Source organism: Pipistrellus kuhlii, unplaced genomic scaffold (genome assembly GCF_014108245.1).
Source record: "Pipistrellus kuhlii isolate mPipKuh1 unplaced genomic scaffold, mPipKuh1.p scaffold_m20_p_8, whole genome shotgun sequence".
In the NCBI taxonomy this organism is placed as follows: domain Eukaryota; kingdom Metazoa; phylum Chordata; class Mammalia; order Chiroptera; family Vespertilionidae; genus Pipistrellus; species Pipistrellus kuhlii.
This window is the reverse complement of record NW_023425584.1, coordinates 43,503,586-43,523,443: the sequence shown is the minus strand read 5'-3', so window position 1 is coordinate 43,523,443 and position 19,858 is coordinate 43,503,586. Positions and strand designations below refer to the sequence as shown.

The following is a 19,858-nucleotide window of genomic DNA, read 5'->3' as shown; positions in this document are numbered from 1 at the left end:
AGAACTGTTTCTGTAAGTTGAGTACTGTGGAAAGACTCAGAATAAATTAGATATTTTTAACCAATTTAGATTTAAATGAGACAACCATATATACCATTAAAATAGATAGGAATTCTACAATTAAAACTGCTTTTGCAATCATCAAGTTCTCTAGCCAAACTGAAAATAACAGACCACATTTTATAAATGTGATTTATGCAAGATAAAAAAAGCGAAAGTCATCAATAAAGCCCATGCCTTGGGCCTCGCAACAAAAGACTGGCAAATAAGTGTACCTTATGTGCTTTAGGTTAGTGTTTAGCATGTTTAATTTGTCCCATCTTTCTGATTCTTCACTGTAACTGATTTTTTTTAATCCAACCAACATGTCTTGATGCCACTGTACTTGCAAGCAAAATAATCTAAATTAAGATCAAAACATCCTCTTAACAAGCATTTGAATATTGTAATATATAGCTAAAAGAGTAAGTTAGCTTATTGGGACAGCAAATAAACTCTTCTGACAGAACTTCTTATACTAAATAAAAAGGAGACATATTACTGAGCTAAAACTTAATTTAAAAAAAGAAACCACTTCTGAGTTTCACCATGAGCAGAGATTAGAAAAATCCCTACACTAACTTAAAACAAATAAGTACTAAATTATTTGGATAAAGAAAGAAGAGGCACAGGTGCATTTAAACTATGAGCTAGGAAGACTGATACTAGATTCATGAAATGTGTACTATGTGCACAGATAAGCAAGAATCAATTATTTCAAATACTAAGCAAAGAAATTATAGTTTTTTTAAAAAGTATTTTGCTTTACCTTTTCTTTATCTTTGTATAATGACCTCAAAGTATTGAAGACTGGTGGACAACCTTTGCTGAAGTTCATCCTTAAGAACTTATCCAAACATTCCTTAAACTTCTCACCTTGGAAGAAAAAAATCCTGTTGACTTATAATTACCCAGACAACTCTAACAATGCCTACAATATGCACCCTTGTATGTTTAAAGTGAAGGAAACTGTAAATCATACTATCCTTGTCATCCCCTTGCAATTATACTCACCACATAAAAAGTTTAATGGCAGTCTTCTTGGCACCAGTCCTCTGGGATATTTAGTCCAGGCCTCCTCATAAATTTTTAGTCGTTCTAACATAGTAGCTGCAGACCCCAAAAAAATATTTTTATATTTAAGTATATTATATTTTTCTAACAAATTACAAATTTCTCAAGGTATATAAATAGGATATTAAACAAAATTTGCAGATGGGAAGAAAATTATTTATAATCTAACCATTTAAATGTATCAGTAATCATTTCAGAATATTTACTTCCTTCTAATATTTTCACATTTTAAATATCTATACTCATATAAAATACATAACTTTCTTTATCCTCTTCTATTCTATGCAGCTTTTCAAAATCTGAGGACTGCTGTACTCTAGTTCTGAGAATGGCTCAATTATTGTATTTCCATGGATGGTTTCTTCCACTATTCTCTTCAACCTCTCCTTTTCTTTCTTCCTTTTTTTTTTTAATGACCGGATATATCTTGTTCTTTATTTATGTTTAAATATGTTTTTATTGACTTTTAGAGGATGGGAGAGGGATAGAAACATCAATACAAGAGAAACACCATTGTTGGGCTGCCTCCAGCATGCCACCACTAGGGATCTAGACCACAACCCAGGCATTGGGGATTGACTGGGAATTGATCTGGTGACCTCTTGGTTCATGGGTTGGTGCCTAACCACTGAGCAACACCTGCTGGGGCAACCTCTCCTTTTCTAACTCCTATCCTCTGATTTACTTTGGAGCTTCTAGATCTGTCCCCTACCTTCCATTTCTCTTTATTTCTTTTGTATTTTCTCTTTTACATTCAGCTGAGGCTTCTCTCAGTTCATCAATCTTTTACTTCACTAATTTCCCCTCAGTTGTGGCCTCTCTTTTATTCAATCAAGAGTCTTAAGTTGCTAAGTACTAGGTTTTTCGTTTCCCAGATTCCTAATGATATTTTCTCATCACTATTCATATTTCATGGCTGCCATTCCCTGTCCTTATTCATGAGCTGGTGTTCTAGGATAGCATGACACTGTCACAAAGTTCCTCCTGCATATCTTATTGTATCAGAAATGGCTCAATACCAGTCTTGAGAGAAACATAGCTTCAAATCAGATTCTCTTGGCTGAGGAACAGGCATGCCTATCCATAGATAACATGTTTCTGGGCCTATCCTCACAAGTGGGTCCTGTTCATGGGAGAGGGTAATGGAGGAAATTGGGGAGGAGAGGAGGGAAGTCTCAAAAGCCAAATTTATTTGAGTGATGGAAATGTAGTCCCTCTTCCCACATTGCAGCTATATTCATGTGCCCCGGCAGGCGATTCTGCTGTGGCCACAGGTTACCACAGAAATTATGTTTGCTTCTTTCCTTTACGGAGACATCTTCATTTCTGACCATGGAAATTTCCCCTTCATGCTTCTGCTGCTGCATTTGTGAATTTTTTACATTTGATTTTTAAAAAGATTTTAAATTGATTTTTAGGAAGGGAGGGGCAGGGAGAGAGAGCAACATCAATGTGAGAGACACACATAGACCAGCTGCCTCCTGCACACCCACTACCAGAGACCAAGCCTGAAACCCAGACATGTGCCCTAACTGGGGAATTGAACCAGCAATCTTGGTACATGTGACTGCCCAACCAACTGGCCAGGGCACATTTGTAAATTTTTAAAAGTTGCTTCTAAATTTTCCTCTCAACTATTTCTATGAATTTATGTAGCAGTTTCAGAAAATGCTGTTTGCCATATTAAATGGAAGTTTATAAATGTACTTTTGTATTCAGATTCGGATCCAATTCTTAACTACTTATTTTTCTAGTTATGCTTTTGGATGAGTTAATAAAACGCATGTTAATAAGCCGAAACCAGTTTGGCTCAGTGGATAAGTGTCGGTCTGCGGACTGAAAGGTCCCAGGTTCGATTCCGGTCAGGGGCATGTACATTGTTTGTGGGCACAACCCCGGTGGGGGGGGTGCAGGAGGCAGCTGGAAGAAGTTTCTCTCTCATTGACATTTCTAGCTCTCTATCTCTCTCCCTTTCTCTCTGTAAAGAATCAATAAAAAATATATATATTTTAAAATGCATGTTAATAACAAAAGAAGCAATTAAAACTTAGAGAGTAAATTTTAAATAATGCTACCTGGCTTGAGTGCCTTTTCTAGGCCTTTGTAATAGGCCCAGTTTTCAGGATTTCTCTCCTGTAATCCTCTATATACATCAGCTGCATCTTCCAAGCGACATAACTGCAACAGAAGTTCCCCTGATAAAACACAAATGAAGTTAACTACATATTTTCTGGTTATAATTTTAACTTTTCCTCAAATTTTAAAATCTCCTCAATGTTTAGAAGTAGATGGACTTGGTATCCTCCTGAGTTCCCAACTTCTTCAACAAGACTATTTACCATGTAATATTGTGGTCTCTCCCTTTTTGAAGTTCAAATTTAGAAATGCCATTCTCATCACATCCTTAATTTATTCAGATATTTGTCTAACTCCAAGGTAGTTCTTAAATTCTTTTAACACAATCACCAAACCCATCACCTACTACTTATTTCTGACATCATATGGATAATTTAACATCCAAATTAATGACCTACCCCAATACCCTAAATTTATCATCTTTTAACTATGAAGCTATTCTGCTATAGACCTATATTCATGACATCCAAAACCTGTGTTTTCTAGTGCTTCCAACTACCAAATAGGCATCTTGCTTTAAGCTTAACTTACTTGTCTTCCTCTTTCTGGTCTTACTAATCCTACCCTTCAACCTTACAAAAAAAAAACCACTCCTTTCTTTTCTTTTAGGCCAGTGGTCGCCAACCTTTCGGACCTCACAGACCACTAGTCGTCTGCAGACCACCAGTTGGTGACCAGCTGTTCCAAAGGTTTCCTTAAACCAGCGGTTGCCATGGACCACCAGTGGTCCGTGGGCGATGCTGTTTTAGGCCTTCTCAGCAACCCGTAGACTCATTGCATGTCTTCTCTGGGCTGCACGACCCATCTCGTCCCTGAATGGTTATTAGCAGCCCCAAGTATCAAAATCAGTCTCAAACCTCAGCTCCCTTATTTAGCAATTTAAGGCCTGGATCATCCCAAATTGTTTGTTCCACACCTTCTCACACACAAAAAAGCAAAGTCATCAGATGAATGGACTGAGACACTGTATGAGCTCCAAACTCACGTAAGCCTCAAACACTACTCAAAATTCTTATCCTTAACGGAACAGCTCTTATTGACCAAAAGTATTATTTTCAAACTATAACTTCATCCTTACACCATTTGCTTTCACCAGGTAATAAAATTTAGTGAGTGCTTACTTTATGCTAGTGACTTTGAAATGTTTCACATGCATTAACTAACTCAATTCTCAACTCTATGAGTTAGGTTACCATTAATTTCATAATTTTAAAGCAGAGAGGACTTAATTAAGTACAACTTGCTGAGGGTCATTCAGCTAGTTAATTGTTAGAGTCAGGATTTAAACCCACGCAATTTGGCTGAATGGGTGCATATTCTTAATGTCTATACCAGCAGTTCTAATCAGAGGCACTTTTGCCAACCAGGGAACATTTGGCAATATCTGGAGAATTTTTAGTTGTCACAGTAAAGGGAGGTGGAGGGGAGGATGCTATGGTATCTGATGAATAGAAGCTAGCAATGCTGCTAAACATTCTGCAACATACAGGAGATTTCCACCCCCAACATCTCGGTCCCAAAATCTCAAAAGTGCTGAGATTGACAGCCTGCTTTATATTAACCCAAAGCCTACTTCACTAAGAATATACAAAATATCCTATTTACCACCCATATTTCCTTCCCTTCATCTTCTCCCACATTTTTTTATAAGAGAAGCTGATGGAATAAGAATGAAACTTTCTGCCTATCTATATGCCCACTCCCCTACTTCAAGAGGTTCCCAAATTATCCTGACTACCACCCCACCATTAAAAACAATGCCTTTATTATTGGAATTCCCAAAGATCGATGATTCTACTCTCAGTTCCTTTCTATTCTCTTTATATATATATTGCCCCCAATATCTGACTCACTGCAGGTATTCAACACATTTTATGGAATGAACCAATGGCTCTGTTTCCTCCTTTACTGAGAAAATGAAAGCAATTAGAACTCCCAAATGCCCACTACATCTACACATCCATTTGTCCATATAATCTATCATCTCTTGTTATGGGGGATGAATTAATCATGTTGTTATCTAAGGCTAATCCTTAAACTTATCCACTAGATCATAAACTCTCTACTATAACAAATATTCTGTGTCTACTGGATCATTCTCAAGTAAACATAAGCACATGCTATATATAAAAATATTTTGTTGATCTTGTAACCCATTTTACCCATCAGTTTCCTTATAATAAAGTTATCAAGAGAAGCAAATGAAATACTGTATTCAGAGTAATTTGAAAACTGTCATGTACTTTCATAAAGAAACTGAGGCCCAAGACTTGCCCCTGATCATATAGCTAGTTAGGAGCCAGCCAATCAAGGAATTGAACTATTTTTTCCCCCAATCTAGTGATATTTCCATTAAGTCATAAATCTCCTCCCTTTATAACTAATAGGCCATTAAGAGATGACAACTCAAATGAAAGAGAGCTGTTCGGGATTTATAGTTCATAACTGAGGTTCAGAAACCTTAAATTTCCATTTTTTCTTGCCAGTAGCAATATCATCTGCTCAAAATCCATCTGGCAAACAATGGCTACTTCCAGTTTTATGTAACAGATACCACAGTTTTCTTGTGTTCAACTTCAAGGGAAGCCAATGGAATTTGGAACCAGCAAATTTCAGTTCCCTGGACTAACAAGGGTAAAGCAACATTTTAGATGATAATTCCTAAAAAGTACTTGTATTTTTAATTATTTGTCATTCTTTCATATTCCATTATCACTCCCTCAACTCTTAAAACCATAAAACTCCCTTTTTTTCAGCCCTATAATAAATGGCAGCATTAACGATTTTTATTTAAAAACCTGTCCTCCTACTGCAATACACACATATAAAACCAAATTTCTGATTTCAATTCATGTTCTTTCCATATCCAGATAAACTACAAAGAACTTTAGAAATGCCTCATATAGCCAAAACCGGTTTGGCTCAGTGGTAGAGCGTCGGTCTGCGGACTGAAAGGTCCCGGGTCCGATTCCGGTCCAGGGCATGTACATTGGTTGCAGGCACATCCCGGTAGGCATGAGGCAGCTAGTCGATGTTTCTCTCTCATCGACGTTTCTAGCTCTATCTCTCTCCCTTTCTCTCTGTAAAATATCAATATATTTTTTTAAAAAGAAAAGAAATGCCCCATATATACTTTAGTAAAGATTGATATATCTATATAAGAAATCTGGTATACACATCCTGTTCTACTAAGGTTTCTAAGAAAATTAATCCTATTTTATATAAAAATAAGCAATTACCTCCTGTGTTGTTTTTTTATCAACCCCCTATATTTTAAGATCAAAAATACTTTATTTAAAGAAAAAATATTTTGAGACATTTCATTCAATAATTTTTATGGTTCAACATTTTTTTACCTAAATATTCATTGTTTAAATGTAATTTTCCCAGATTAAAAATGACTCAAACAGGTTTTCTATCATCAAAAAGTTGAATTACATGCAATTTCCAATAGCAACTAAATTTTTAGCCTTGCTCTTTGTCATAATTAAATGCTAGAATAAATTATATTCTTTAAAAAAAAATACCTTTGGTTTCTTCTACAGCAAGTTTATCACAAATCTGCTTTTCATAGGTACAAAGGTGATCCAGGGCTTCTCTATAGAGTCCTGCTTCCCGAAGAACTTGATTTTGATATAAAAGGAGTTCACTATATTCATAATCCACTTTATCGGGGGATGTCTATGTATGGATATAAGGAATATTAAGTTAAGAATTTTGTTTTTATATTAGAAAATTGTTTATACAATCAAATACATACAAGAAGTCTAAGGATACAATCTGATTGATAAAACTAATTTTTTTAAATTAGTAAGGATCTGTATAGGGAACAATTAAGTAAATAATGATAGTAATAACTTATAACCCACTGACTTAAGAATCCCTAAGTCCTTACATATAATAAATAAATAGGGGGAAAGGAAAGCTCTTATTTAATAGCAGAATGTCAAATAATAAATCTAGAAGGAATAAGAATAATCACCACTTTGTAACTATCACTGAAACAGTTGACTCAAGCAAGAATCATAATCAATAAATGCTAAAACTAGTGGATAAATGTAAACTTTGATGAACAGGCTACCCCATAAAATCTTGAATTGTCTATTAACACAAAGAAAAAAAATAACAAAGAAAAAATAAATTTATAGTGAAGAAACCTATACAAGATACTACCTTATCTAAGTGATCAAATAGAACAGACAGACATTTTGTGCCTCTTAATGTGATGAGCTGAAGAAGGGCTCAACAACACTCTGTGGTTTCCTTCCAAAAATACATAACTATAACTAAATTATGAGGAACCACCAAACAAATTCAAATGGATGAACATTCTACAAAAAAGCAATAACCTATATTCTTCAGAAATATCAATGTCATGAAGTACAAAGGAAGTCTTCAAAACTTCCAAAGATTTAAGAGACCAAAAAGAAAACATAAGCAAATGTAAAATATGATTCTAAACTAGATCCTAAAATGGGAAAAGAAAAATCTAGAAAGAATATAAACAATTGATAAATGGGCTAGAGATTAGATAGTCTATCAATGTTAAGTTTCTTAAGTTTTAAATACTCTACACAGTACCATCCTATAGAGTTCACAACTATAGGGTTATTCTTAGGAAATACTACATAGAAACATTTAGGAGTCAAAGAGCATTGTGTCTGCAAGTACTCACAAATGTTTTTAGAAGAAAGTAAACAGATAAATAGATATAGAGATTATAAGATAAATTTGTTAAATATTAAATTAGTAAAGTGTAAACTCCTCTAGGAAGTTCTTTGCATACTATTCTTACACACTTCTTTCTTTTAGGTATATTTACAACTGGGCCTAGTTTACTAGGTCTGGCTTCTGAGTGTTACCTGTTGTGTTTTCCTAAACTCTTCTAAAATCTTTGCTGCCATTTCATAATCTTCTAATAAGTGGTAAGCAATAGCGTAACCAATCCATGATGCTCTCTGGGCAGGTCGAAGCTGAAGTAATTGATATCTTGTTTCCTTCAAGGCAGGGGGAAAAAACTTTTTCTTAGGTTTACAGTGAAAGCATACGCTTCTTAAAATATCATATTAATTTCCCCACAACACTGAGCAATTTGCAACACAATGCAGGGAATAATATCAGAAAACAGTTTCAAATATCCATATTGTATAGCTTTACAGAAGCAAAAAAATATTTCTTAAGAAGCACAATGAAGCCCTAGCCTATGTAGCTCAGTTGGCTGAAGCAATGTCCAGTGAACAGAAAGGTCACAGGTTCAATTCCTGGTCAGGTCACATACCCAGGTTGCAGGTTCAATTCCAGATCTGATCTGGGTGCATACAGGAGGCAATTAATGTTTCTCTCTCTCTCTCTCTTTCTCTCTCTCTCTCTCTCTCCTTTTACTCTTCCTCTCTCTAAAGTCAATTTAAAAAAAACATATTCTCAGCTAAGTATTTTAAAAAGGGTACAGTAAAGCCTCCAAGGTAATCTTGTAATTTAAAAAAAAAAAAAAAAAAGTTATAACTAGGTACTCATCATTATTTCCTGATTAGCTCTAAGAAAAGACAGATGGGAAAGATAGTACAAAGGAAAAACATTTTTAAAGAAAATACAAAGCACAACTATTGAATTAAGATCTATAGAAAACAACTCAGCCGGTACTACTGGGGGGAAAAGAAACAAAATTATCTAATTTATAGAATGTTTAAGAATTAAAATGTAGCTACAAAGACAGAATGTTAGTTTCAATGAGGGTAAAAATAAACAAAAAAAATTTGCTTCCCAGAAAAATGTAACTAATATTTAAATGCTAATAGCAGACAAAGGCATTGCCTATGTGAGGAATATTGTTAATTTTTACTGATTTGATTAACTAAATTTTAATTAACTAATCTAACTGCATCAAAGTAAAATAATTTATTTTTAAAATCTGAATAGTCCAGTCACTAACACAATCACTGCTGGGGGAAGGTGTAAGATTTAATTAAATTCTTTTTTAAAATGGAAGATTTTGTTATTAGAAAGTACTCAAAAAAAGGTTTATATTTTAACAGTATTTTCTCCTAGAATAAAATACATTCTCTATTTCACTTACCCTGTAACCCTCAAGATCTCGCATTTGAATCTGTAGTAAAGAAAGGTCCCTTAAGATTTGAAGATTGTCTTTATCCCATTTTAGCGCATTTCTGTAACACTTAATGGCTTCATCGTATTTCTTGTCTGACCTCTGGAGAAGGCCATAAACATGCCAACCTAAAAGAATTAGTTAAGGATACAACCTAAAGGACTTAGTTAAGCCAAGAAATAGTATTCTAATAATATGCCCCAGGAAACACAGAGAACTATAGCTATTTATAAAATTACAAGCATTAAATAAAAGGGAGATAATATAAAGATAGAATAGTTTAATACAATGGAAAACAGTACAGCTTTTCAAACCAGAGCAAACAGGTCTAGCCTGCCTTGTTAGCTCTATGACCTTCGATAAATTATTTAATCTGGCCATGTTTCCTCAATTATAAAATGTAAATAGAAAGTCGATAAAGCAAAGGATTAGTTTGGTGATTAATTGGAATAACATATAAAGTGCTCACTGGCTGGCATCTAATGCTCAATAAATATTAGCTAATATCTAAAGAAAAAAGAGGGATGGGTATTCACAACAAACAATTTTTTGATTATGTATATTTTCTTTTTTTTAGCTAACATGGTCCTCAGAAGAAAACTCTTAGTGCAGAACAAAGTTCCTAAAAAATTAACCACATATAAAATAAAAATATTCATTCCACATATATTAAAATGTCTTAATAATTAGGGTGGTAGATGACCCAAATGGGCAGTCTCCTGCATGCAAAGAACTTAAAGAGTCTAATAAGAAACATATATACAGCCGAAACCGGTTTGGCTCAGTGGATAGAGCGTCGGCCTGCGGACTCAACGGTCCAGGGTTCGATTCTGGTCAAGGGCATATACCTTGGTTGCAGGCACATCCCCAGTAGGGGGTGTGCAAGAGGCAGCTGATCGATGATTCTCTCTCATCGATGTTTCTATCTCTCTATCCCTCTCTCTTCCTCTCTGTAAAAAGTCAATAAAATGTATTTTTAAAAATTGTAATTTAATAACTTTTATAGCAAGGATTTTCAAGAACAGTAAAATATAGAATATCTAGGTTGGCATGTTTAGCTAAAAATACGTATATATTTAAAATTAAAATTTACTTGAAAAATAATCTTTTCATAATATGAATGACAAAGTAAAGCTTAAAAAAATCTTCTGTTGACTGGAACATGGTTCTGAAAAGCCTAAAACACACTACTCTTTATAATCTGCCCCCATTATCTACCTTTCCATTCTTCCCCATTTGAATCACCTCTTGAGCACTGTAACACCTTTTAACTGCCTTTAATCTTTACCTCCTAAATATTTACTGTCAAGGAGTCTTATGTCCACCAAGAGGAATCCAATTATATAAACCATGGCAAATAACATATAGAACACTATGCAATCATTAAAAATTATAAAAAGATATCTATTGTACAATAATCTGATTAATTAATATTTACTTACCTTTTAGTTTCTGGTTATTCACAACTCACTTTTTTTTTTTTTTACTGAAATTGTGATATTTTTTTTAAAATATATTTTTATTGATTTCAGAGAGGAAGAGAGAGGGAGAGTTAGAAACATCAAAGAATGAGAGAGAATCACTGATCGGCTGCCTCCTGCAGGCCCCCTATTAGGGATAGAGACTGCAACCTGGACATGTGCCCTTGGCCAGAATCGAACATGGGACCCTTCTGTCCCCAGACAATGCTTTATCCACTGAGCCAAACCAGCCAGGGCTGAAATTGTGATAATTTTTCAACATGAACTAACATTTCATATAATACTCAGAAATGTTCTGTATACGCTTAGGATGAATATAAATTAATCCCTTTCCTTTCTTAATCTGTACTATGCCAAAGGCCTGGTAAACATGTGAAAATCTGCTAAGTATTTCAGCACTTAAAATTGTGTTTGCCCACAAAATAGGCAGGAAAATATTTGTTTAAAAATGACTTAAAAAATAGCAAGCCACAATCTTTCCTTCGATGTTCCCTCAGACATTTGTACTTGCTGCTACTCTCATATTTCCCTTACTAAAATAAAATTTATCTAGCATAGTAATTAGCAGTACCAGGGACTTTGTTAAAATTTATCTAGCATAGTAATTAGCAGTACCAGGGACTTTGATAAGCATCATTATATCTTTACAACACCACAGTAAGGTGGTTCTGATTACTCTCATTTTACGCATAAGGAAACTAAACCCTAAGATCACAACCAGAAAGAAGGAGAGCTGGGATTCAAATCTAAGTGAAGTACACTCCTAAACCTATGCTCTTAATCAGTGCTCTATATGGCCTCTAATATTCCTTAGTGTACACCCTTCTTTGTCATCATGACAAGGTCTGTGGGGTGCCTTCTTTTTGAAGCATGGGAAGAGTTTTCATAGATACTTTAAAAAGGCAAGTCCATTAATCTGTAAATAGATACATTAGAACATAGTAGATATGTAAAAGTGTTCACTGAATGAAGGTAGTTGCTACTCCTCTGGAGTTACATGGTAAGAGGAATATAAAACTGCTGATTCCCAAACTACTTATTGCCTTAGCTCAAGAACCCAAATCCAATCTTTATATATATATATCTCAAAAAGGATACACACATGACTCTTCAAGTCATTTCTCAAACCTCTACGAACCAATTCATAAGCTTCTTCCTTTTTACCCAAACAGTTCAATGTTAATCCTTTCATAGCCAGAGTTTCTATTAAAAAATAAAAAGTAGAAAAAGAAAATCAAACATTTAAAATAGTTAACAACAAAAAAGATAACCATAATCTCAAAGACAAAATGTTACGTTACCCTAAGAACTGAAGATTAGGAAATTTTCCAGGTTTGCACAGAATTAAAATATTTTAAAAATCGACAAACCACATTTCTGTACTCTAGGCATCCCTATATATCGGGTCTAGTAATAATTAATGTCGTTTTTAAACATTCGTTTAAAATCTTGCTTGGCGTTGACTTGTATTGACATAACCTTCAAACACGTGGTATCTACAGAACGTGTGAAGTGCAATTAACAAGTTTTGCTTGAAAAAGTTTGTGTTTGGTTTGGTTTTTGTTGCAAAACTAGGGCTAAGAAGATGGCGGATGAAGAGCATATTCGGCACTGCATGCTTTACGAGTTCCAATTAGGAAGAAAAGCAAGTGAGGCTGCAAAAAACATCTGTAGTGCTCTTGGTCAAGATGCAGTTAGCGCCAGAAAATGCCAGCGTTGGTTTGAGAAATTTCGCGAGGGAAATTTTTCGTTAGATGACAAGAGTGGTCGAGGCCGTGTGTCCAATTTTGATCAAGAAGCTCTTCAAGCTCTTTTGGTGCAAAATCCTCAAATTACCCAACAAGAGCTTGCGACAACTTTAAATTGTTCACAAAAAACAATTTCCAATCAATTGCGTGCACTTGGCAAAGTCCAAAAGTTTGGAAAATGGGTTCCTCATGAGTTGACCGACAACAACTGTAATCAAAAGAGTCACAATTTGCAGTTCGCTCCTCTCTCGTCAAAACCGTTTGCCGTTTTTAGAGCAAATTGTTACCAGAGATGAAGAATGGGTGCTGTATGTTAATTTGAAAAGGCGGCCTCAATGGTTGGACAAAAACGAGGCTCCGCAGCCCACGCCAAAACCTGACTTGCATGCGAAAAAAGTGATGTTGTGTGTTTGGTGGAATTTTAAAGGAATTCTTCATTATGAACTTTTACCATCTAACCAAACCATTACAAGTGCAGTGTATAGTGCCCAATTGGAAAGGTTAGCCCAAGCTTTAAGAGAAAAAGAACCCGCGCTGATTAATCGGAAGGGCGTAATTCTTCACCACGATAACGCACGACCGCATACTGCAAGAATCACTGCTGAAAAACTGTGCCAGTTGGAATGGGAAGTTCTGCCTCAACCTGCATATTCTCCTGATATTGCCCCTTCCGATTACCATTTGTTTCGTTCTTTGCAAAACTTTCTTCTTGGAAAAAAATTTAATAATGAAGAATGCCTCAAAAATGCATTGACCGAATTTTTTGCATCAAAATCACAAGAATTTTACAACAGAGGGATTAAAATGCTTCCTGAGCGTTGGGCACAAGTAGTAGAAAACAATGGCAACTATATTGTTGATTAAATTTTGTTGTATTGTTTAAATAAATTCGATTTTAAAAAGTATTAGAAAACGACATTAATTATTACTAGACCTAATATTTTTTTTTTTTAGATGAAAGGTACAAAATGCATTAATATCTGGAAATTCATATGCTAACAAGATATAACAGTAATAACTATTCTTCAGGGAAATTCTATAGAGTGACCTTATATAATTATTCCTTTAAAGCACATGTATCAAACACAAGGCCCGCGGGCCAAATCCGTCCCGCCAGGCCTTGCAATGTGGCCCACACCGCGCTGTCATCACTGCACTCCGCTGCGTTTCCATCATAATGACAGTTTATGACTGTTCAGTAAACCATTCGGCCCGCGATTTAGGCTGGATTTTAGATTTTGGCCCCTTCTCTGATTGAGTTCGACACCCCTACTTTAAAGTATGAAAAACTTTTCACAAAACAGGCTTTACTTCTTTGAACCCAAATTAGAGATTAAAATCATTGCTCAATGCTTAAAATATACACATAAATTATATACTTACACATTTCAGATTTGCATAAATTTCATTCTTTTACAATGATTCTTGAGGATATTATTTAATATAAAAGTAAAAGTTAGCAGACTCCTGTCACTCACAATGAATAAATTAAAAGAAAGAGTTGAGCCCAAGCCAGTTTGGCTTAGTGGATACAGTCAGCCTGCGGACTGAAGTGTCCCAGGTTCCATCCCTGGCCTTGACCCCAGTAGGGGTGTGTGTGGGAGGCAACCAATCGATATGTATCTCTCTTCATTCACTCTCTCTAAAAATCAATGAAAAAATATCCTCGGGTGAGAATTAATGAAAAAATAAAAATAAAATAAATATAAGAGGAAGTTGAGGGCAACATGAATATTTTAGAAAAGGGAAAAAAATTAATTTTATAATATATATTTTATGATGTAAAAAAGAATAAAAATATTCATTATAATGTATTTGCCTAACTTTCAGAACTAAAATTTAGAATTTATAGAAAAATTATGTAGGAATAAAAGATAATATGGTTCAAAAGGAAAAACATTTATAGGAAAGTACAGATAAATAAAAGCAAAAAAGAGGGGAAAAATCATGTACTAAATTGTTATAAATCATCCTATATAACAAAAGGTTAACATGCAAATCAACCAAATAGTGGAATAACCGGTCACTATGACATGCGTTGACCACCAGGGGGCAGATGCTCAATGCAGGAGCTGCCCCCTGGTGGTCAGTGAGCTTCCACAGGGGAAGCGCTGCTCAGCCAGAAGCCGGGTTCACAACTGCCAAGTGCAGTGGTGGTGGCAGGAGCCTCTCCCATCTCTGTGGCAGCACTAGGGATGTACGACTATAGGGGAGTAGGCCTAAGCTGTCAGTTAGACATCCCCTGAGGGCTCCCAGGCTGGAAGAAGGTGCAGGCCAGGCTGGGGTACTGAGGTACCCCCCTCCCCACTCAATGCACAAATTTCATACACCAAGCCTCTAGTGCTGTACGCTTTTCTAAATGAAAAGAAAGCAAACAAATATATTTGGCAAGGTACTGTAAAAAGTAACCCTTTGTTATCAAACAAGTAAAATGTATTCTTACAAGTTTTACTAAACATCTTAAAAGTTCCTTAATTAATGGAGCCCCAGGTTGCCATTACGTTTACGACAAACCATTATTTTATGAATGTTAAAAAATATTTTCAGGGGGCTGGGAAGGGGTGGGGGATGAGAATAGGGGAATGAGGGCAAATATGTGATACCTTAATAAAGAAATTTAAAAATATATATTTTCAATTAAATTACAATCCTTCATATGCAACCTGATTTCAGGTATGTTAAAATATGAGAAACTGAACTTTAGAACATTGAAATTTGATCTCTGCTATATTGAAATTCTATTATTACATTACTAAAAGTTATATGAGCAGTATGCATACTTTAGAAAAAATGTAAACTACCTAATATCCATCTGGCCAGCAAAAAAATATTTTTAACATTAAAAAACTTTTAGCCTTAGCTGGTTTGGCTCAGTGAACAGAGCGTCAGCCTGCAGACCCAAGGGACCCCAGGCTTGATTCCAGTCAAGGGCATGTGCCTCAGTTGCAGGCTCCTCCTGGGCCTCGGCGCTGGTCAGAATGCTTGCAGGAGGCAAGTAATTGATGTGTTTCTCTCACATGAATATTTCCCTCTGTATTTCCCTCTCTCTTCTACTCTCTCTAAAATCAATGGAAAAATATTCTCGGATGAGGATTAAAAAAAAAAAAAGGAAGAAAACAGTGCTCTTAATTTAATAAAAGTAAAGAAAACTAATAGAAAACTATTACTCTCTCTCCAATAGTGAGAAAACTATCAAATTAATTACCAAAGAGCCATGTTTCCTAACTATACAACTCTGACCTGTGAAAGCTTATTTTTCCATTGCCTCATCACAAGTTTAGCTAAACACTCTTCCCTTTCTCTACAAATATCTCACTGTCCAATCTTCTACCCTCACATATGCGAAAACTAAAAGGCAAAAAAAATTTTAGAACATTATAATATACAAATCGTGCATTAAATATGACTGTCTGGAAAAACTAATTAAGATATAATGCTAAATAAAAAGACGCTGAGAACAAATGGGCACTTTCTGAATAAGGAATAAAGTTCCCCAGCTCAAAATTCTAAAGCAAATTTTTCTTATAACATCTTAAATTAATTTAATGATTCAACTTAAATAAGCATATTTATTCCACTAGATGCTTCTGCCTCCCCTGCCATGCTTATTCTCAAAATAGATAAGTCAGAACTCAAATAAAATGTGTGTATCATTTTCTTGACACTAAATTCAAAAAAACAAACGTCAAGGATAAGAAAGTCCATTCTCTCTGGAAATTAAGGCATCTGAGAGTGATAGAACCCAAATAAATGAAGCCAGATAAGTAAGCAAAGCCTTGTCTATTTATATTAACAAGTAAGCATATGATATTTACACTTACCTCCATGCTCTGCAAATTTGGGATTAGAGAGGATTTGTTTACAGAATTTCAACCCATTTCTATACTGTTTATGCTCATAACATCTCTGTCAAAGAAAAAAAAAAATCAACTTTAGCAAGAAATGTAAAATGTCAATTAGACGCTAAATTTTTTATTCTGTAACACACATTAGAATATCAAAGATTATTTCCATATTCTCTTATGTCCCAGTAAAAAAAAATACAGAAGGTTCAAATACAGAAAGTAAAACAAAAGAGCAAAATATAGATTAGAAAAAATAAAATCATTAGCTCACTTCAAAGGTCCAACAATTATTATATAAAGTGAAATCTGAAAAGAAAGAAAAAAAAGTAAAAGCGCAGAAATTTTACATTTCAAAATAAATTTTCTTTTTAACTAAAGGAAAGAAGTCTCTCAAGCTGCAAAGGGACAAACAAGTGTGTGCAAAGTAATAAAGAAGAAAAAGGATAAAGACCCACCCTATAAAACATCATAATGTAATTTCAAATCCCAAAAAGAAAAGGTCCTTAAAAACTTCCAGAGAAAGAGAAGGAAAATAACAAACATAGGATGATCTGTAATCATAATGGCACCTAACTTTTATTCCATAGTAGTAGTGCAATATTGCTGAAAGCCAGAAAACTATACACAGCCTTCAAAATTCAGTGGAAAATAAGTTTCAATCTAGAATTCTATTCCCAGCCAAATTAGCAATCAACTATATGAGCAATGTGACATTTTAAAGCTTCTCAGAAAGTTAAAATTTTATTTCTATGTATTCTTCCTTTAAAAAGCTTATTAAAAAGACTCAAAATAAATTCAACAAGACAAAATGAAAGTTAGTAACTAAGGAATCTAATGCAGAAAAAAGAACTAGAGAACAACAACTCCAAAATGAAACAGGAAGCCAAAGGACACCATGGAAGGGCAAAATTGGAACTAATATACTTCATAATATGGAAAATAGTATTTATATGTACATTTCAGCAGTACAGGCACATTTCGGGGGAAAGTAACAGGTCTACAGAAAACCAGACAACTGCCCAGCTGGTGTGACTCAATGGTTGAGCAACCAGGTCATGGTTTGATTCCCCAGTTAGGACACATGCCCAGTTTACAGGCTAGATCCCCAGAGTGGGGCATGCAGGAGGCAGGCAATCAATGATTCTCTCTCATTGATGTTTCTTTATCTCCCTCTCCCTCTCCCCTCCTCTCTAAAGTCAATTAACAAAAGGAAAGAAAACCAGATAACTGCATAAATGAGATAGGAATTAACTCCAGGAGAAAAGCTTATATAAGGAAGAAGTGTGATCTTATTGTAATTACTAGTAGCCCTGTACATGAATCCGTGCATCAGTAGTTCTCTGTGTGGCCTGGCCACTCCACACCTGCTGCCCAGAGGCCCATCAGTGCCCCAGTCTGGCCAGAGGTCCATCTGCAGCCAGGCAGAATGCTTGCCTTGTCATGGCAGCGACAAAGCAAGCATTCCGCCAGGCCGCTCACGCTGCCCGCTCTCAGCAGCCACCTCCCCTGACCCTCCCCAGTACTGGGGGACTTCAGCGGGGCTGAGAAGACTGGGCACTGCCATCTTGTGGCTATGGACATCACCATATTTGTGTCAAAGTAATGATTAATTTGCATATTGTCCTTTTATTAGATAGGACTAGAAGCCCAGGGCACAAAATTCATGCATGGGATGGGGTGGGATGGGTGCGTCCCTCAGTCCAGCCTGCACCCTCTCCAATTTGGGACCCCTTGAAGGATGTCCGACTGCCCATTTAGGCCCGATCCCGGTGGCAGTCAGACATCCCTTTCACAATCCAGGACTGCTGGTTCCCGACTGCTTGCCTGCCTGCCTGCCTGATTGCCCCTAACTGCTTCTGCCTGCCAGCCTTATCACCCCCTAACCATGCCCCTGCCAGTCTGATCAATGCCTAACTGCTCCCCTGCCGGCCCAGTTCCCCCCAACTGCCCTCCCCTGCCGGCCTGGTCACCCTATTGCCCTCTCTTGCCAGCCTGGTCACCCCTAACTGCAATCCCCTGCTGGCCTGGTTGCCCCAACTGCCCTCCCCTGCAGGCCTGGTCACCCCCAGTTGACCTCCCCTGCAGGCCTGGTTGCCCCTAACTGCCCTCCCCTGCCAGCCATCTTGTGTTCACATGGAGGCAGCCATCTTGTATCTTGGAGTGATGCTCAATTTACATATTACCTCTTTATTATATAGAATTTGGCTTAACAGTGAACAACACATACATGATCATAAAGATGTAAATATTAAGTACTAATTTACTGAAATATTGTGATATGAGGTAATGAGGAAAAGGAAAGAAGGAAAACATGGTAATAATGTGGTTCTAAGTACTCATTTTCCATAACCAAAGTCAGCAAATGTCTAAAAGTCATTTATCACCTTGGCTGGTGAGGGTCAGTAGTTATAGCATCAAACAGCACCCAGAGGGGTTGTGGGTTCATATCACAATCACGGAGGTACCTATCTATGTTGTAGGTTCAATCCAGAACCCTGAGGCAAATGATTGATTTATCTCTCTCATATCAATAGCTCTCCCTCTCACTCTTCTTGTCCTTCCCTCCCACCCTCCACTGTCTCTAAAAATCAATGAAAAAAAATATCCTCGGGTGAGGATTAACCACCACAAAAAAAAAGTCATGTATCATTAAATAGTGACTTATTGTTAAACAAAAGAAAGCAAATACCAGATAAAATGGCTAGGACTGAGGGTGCTTGGTGGGAGGAATTACCTTTTCTTTTCTTTTTTATCATTTGATTTTTAGGTATCAACATGTGATTTCATAATAATTATTTTTTTAAATCACTGTATGAAAAAACAACACAAAACCTGCATCTAAAAGATATTCAGTGTCATAAATTTTACTTACAACTTTGGAAATAATATATTTAAAATCTGGGGGGGATAATTAATGCAAAAGATGACAAGATGATAGAATGTGTAGTAACGTTTTACATGTAGCATCAAGAAACCAGTTGTTTACAGCTCAATACTACAGCCAACTATAGTTGTTCTATACCAACTATGTACTCACCGTCTTGTTTGGTTGTTTTTTCACATCTCAAACTTAACATATCCCAAACACAACTGATTTCACCCCAAAATCTATTCTTCACCAAGTCTTTTCCATTTTGCATATACTTTCCCCTCAATTCATCCTACCAGATGATGATTAAAAAACACACACACAAAAAAAAAAACTATCCTTGGTCCTTTCTTTCCATCATAATTCCATCCTCTAGTTAAGGAGTGAGGAAACTTTTTTTCTGCCAAGGGCCATTTGGATATTTATAACATAATTCTCAGGCCATACAAAATTAACAACTTGAAAATTAGCCTGCTATACTTGGTCAAACATTTAATTAACTCACCCCTAATTCCTTGGCAGGGCCAGATCAAATGAATCCACAGGCCAGAGGTACCCCACCC

General features: G+C 35.9%; 1 protein-coding gene across 13 annotated transcripts in view; it reads right to left on the bottom strand.

The window, feature by feature from the left end:
• Window positions 1–19,858, bottom strand: part of NAA15 (N-alpha-acetyltransferase 15, NatA auxiliary subunit) — a 69,264-nt gene that overhangs the window by 32,592 nt on the left and 16,814 nt on the right. For 6 of the 13 annotated variants that reach the window (XM_045576403.1, XM_036424816.2, XM_036424814.2 and 3 more), the window contains exons 2-9: window positions 16,403–16,487; window positions 11,932–12,036; window positions 9,323–9,480; window positions 8,112–8,246; window positions 6,777–6,930; window positions 3,189–3,308; window positions 1,054–1,149; window positions 809–915 (exon numbers count right to left, since the gene is read on the bottom strand). In XM_045576403.1, the coding sequence (XP_045432359.1) occupies window positions 809–915; window positions 1,054–1,149; window positions 3,189–3,308; window positions 6,777–6,930; window positions 8,112–8,246; window positions 9,323–9,480; window positions 11,932–12,036; window positions 16,403–16,487 (960 nt within the window). Of the gene's footprint in view, window positions 1–275; window positions 402–808; window positions 916–1,053; window positions 1,150–3,188; window positions 3,309–6,776; window positions 6,931–8,111; window positions 8,247–9,322; window positions 9,481–11,931; window positions 12,037–16,402; window positions 16,488–19,858 lie in introns of those variants that run through there. The other 7 variants (XR_004985752.2, XR_004985753.2, XM_045576404.1 and 4 more) reach the window with 4 other exon arrangements.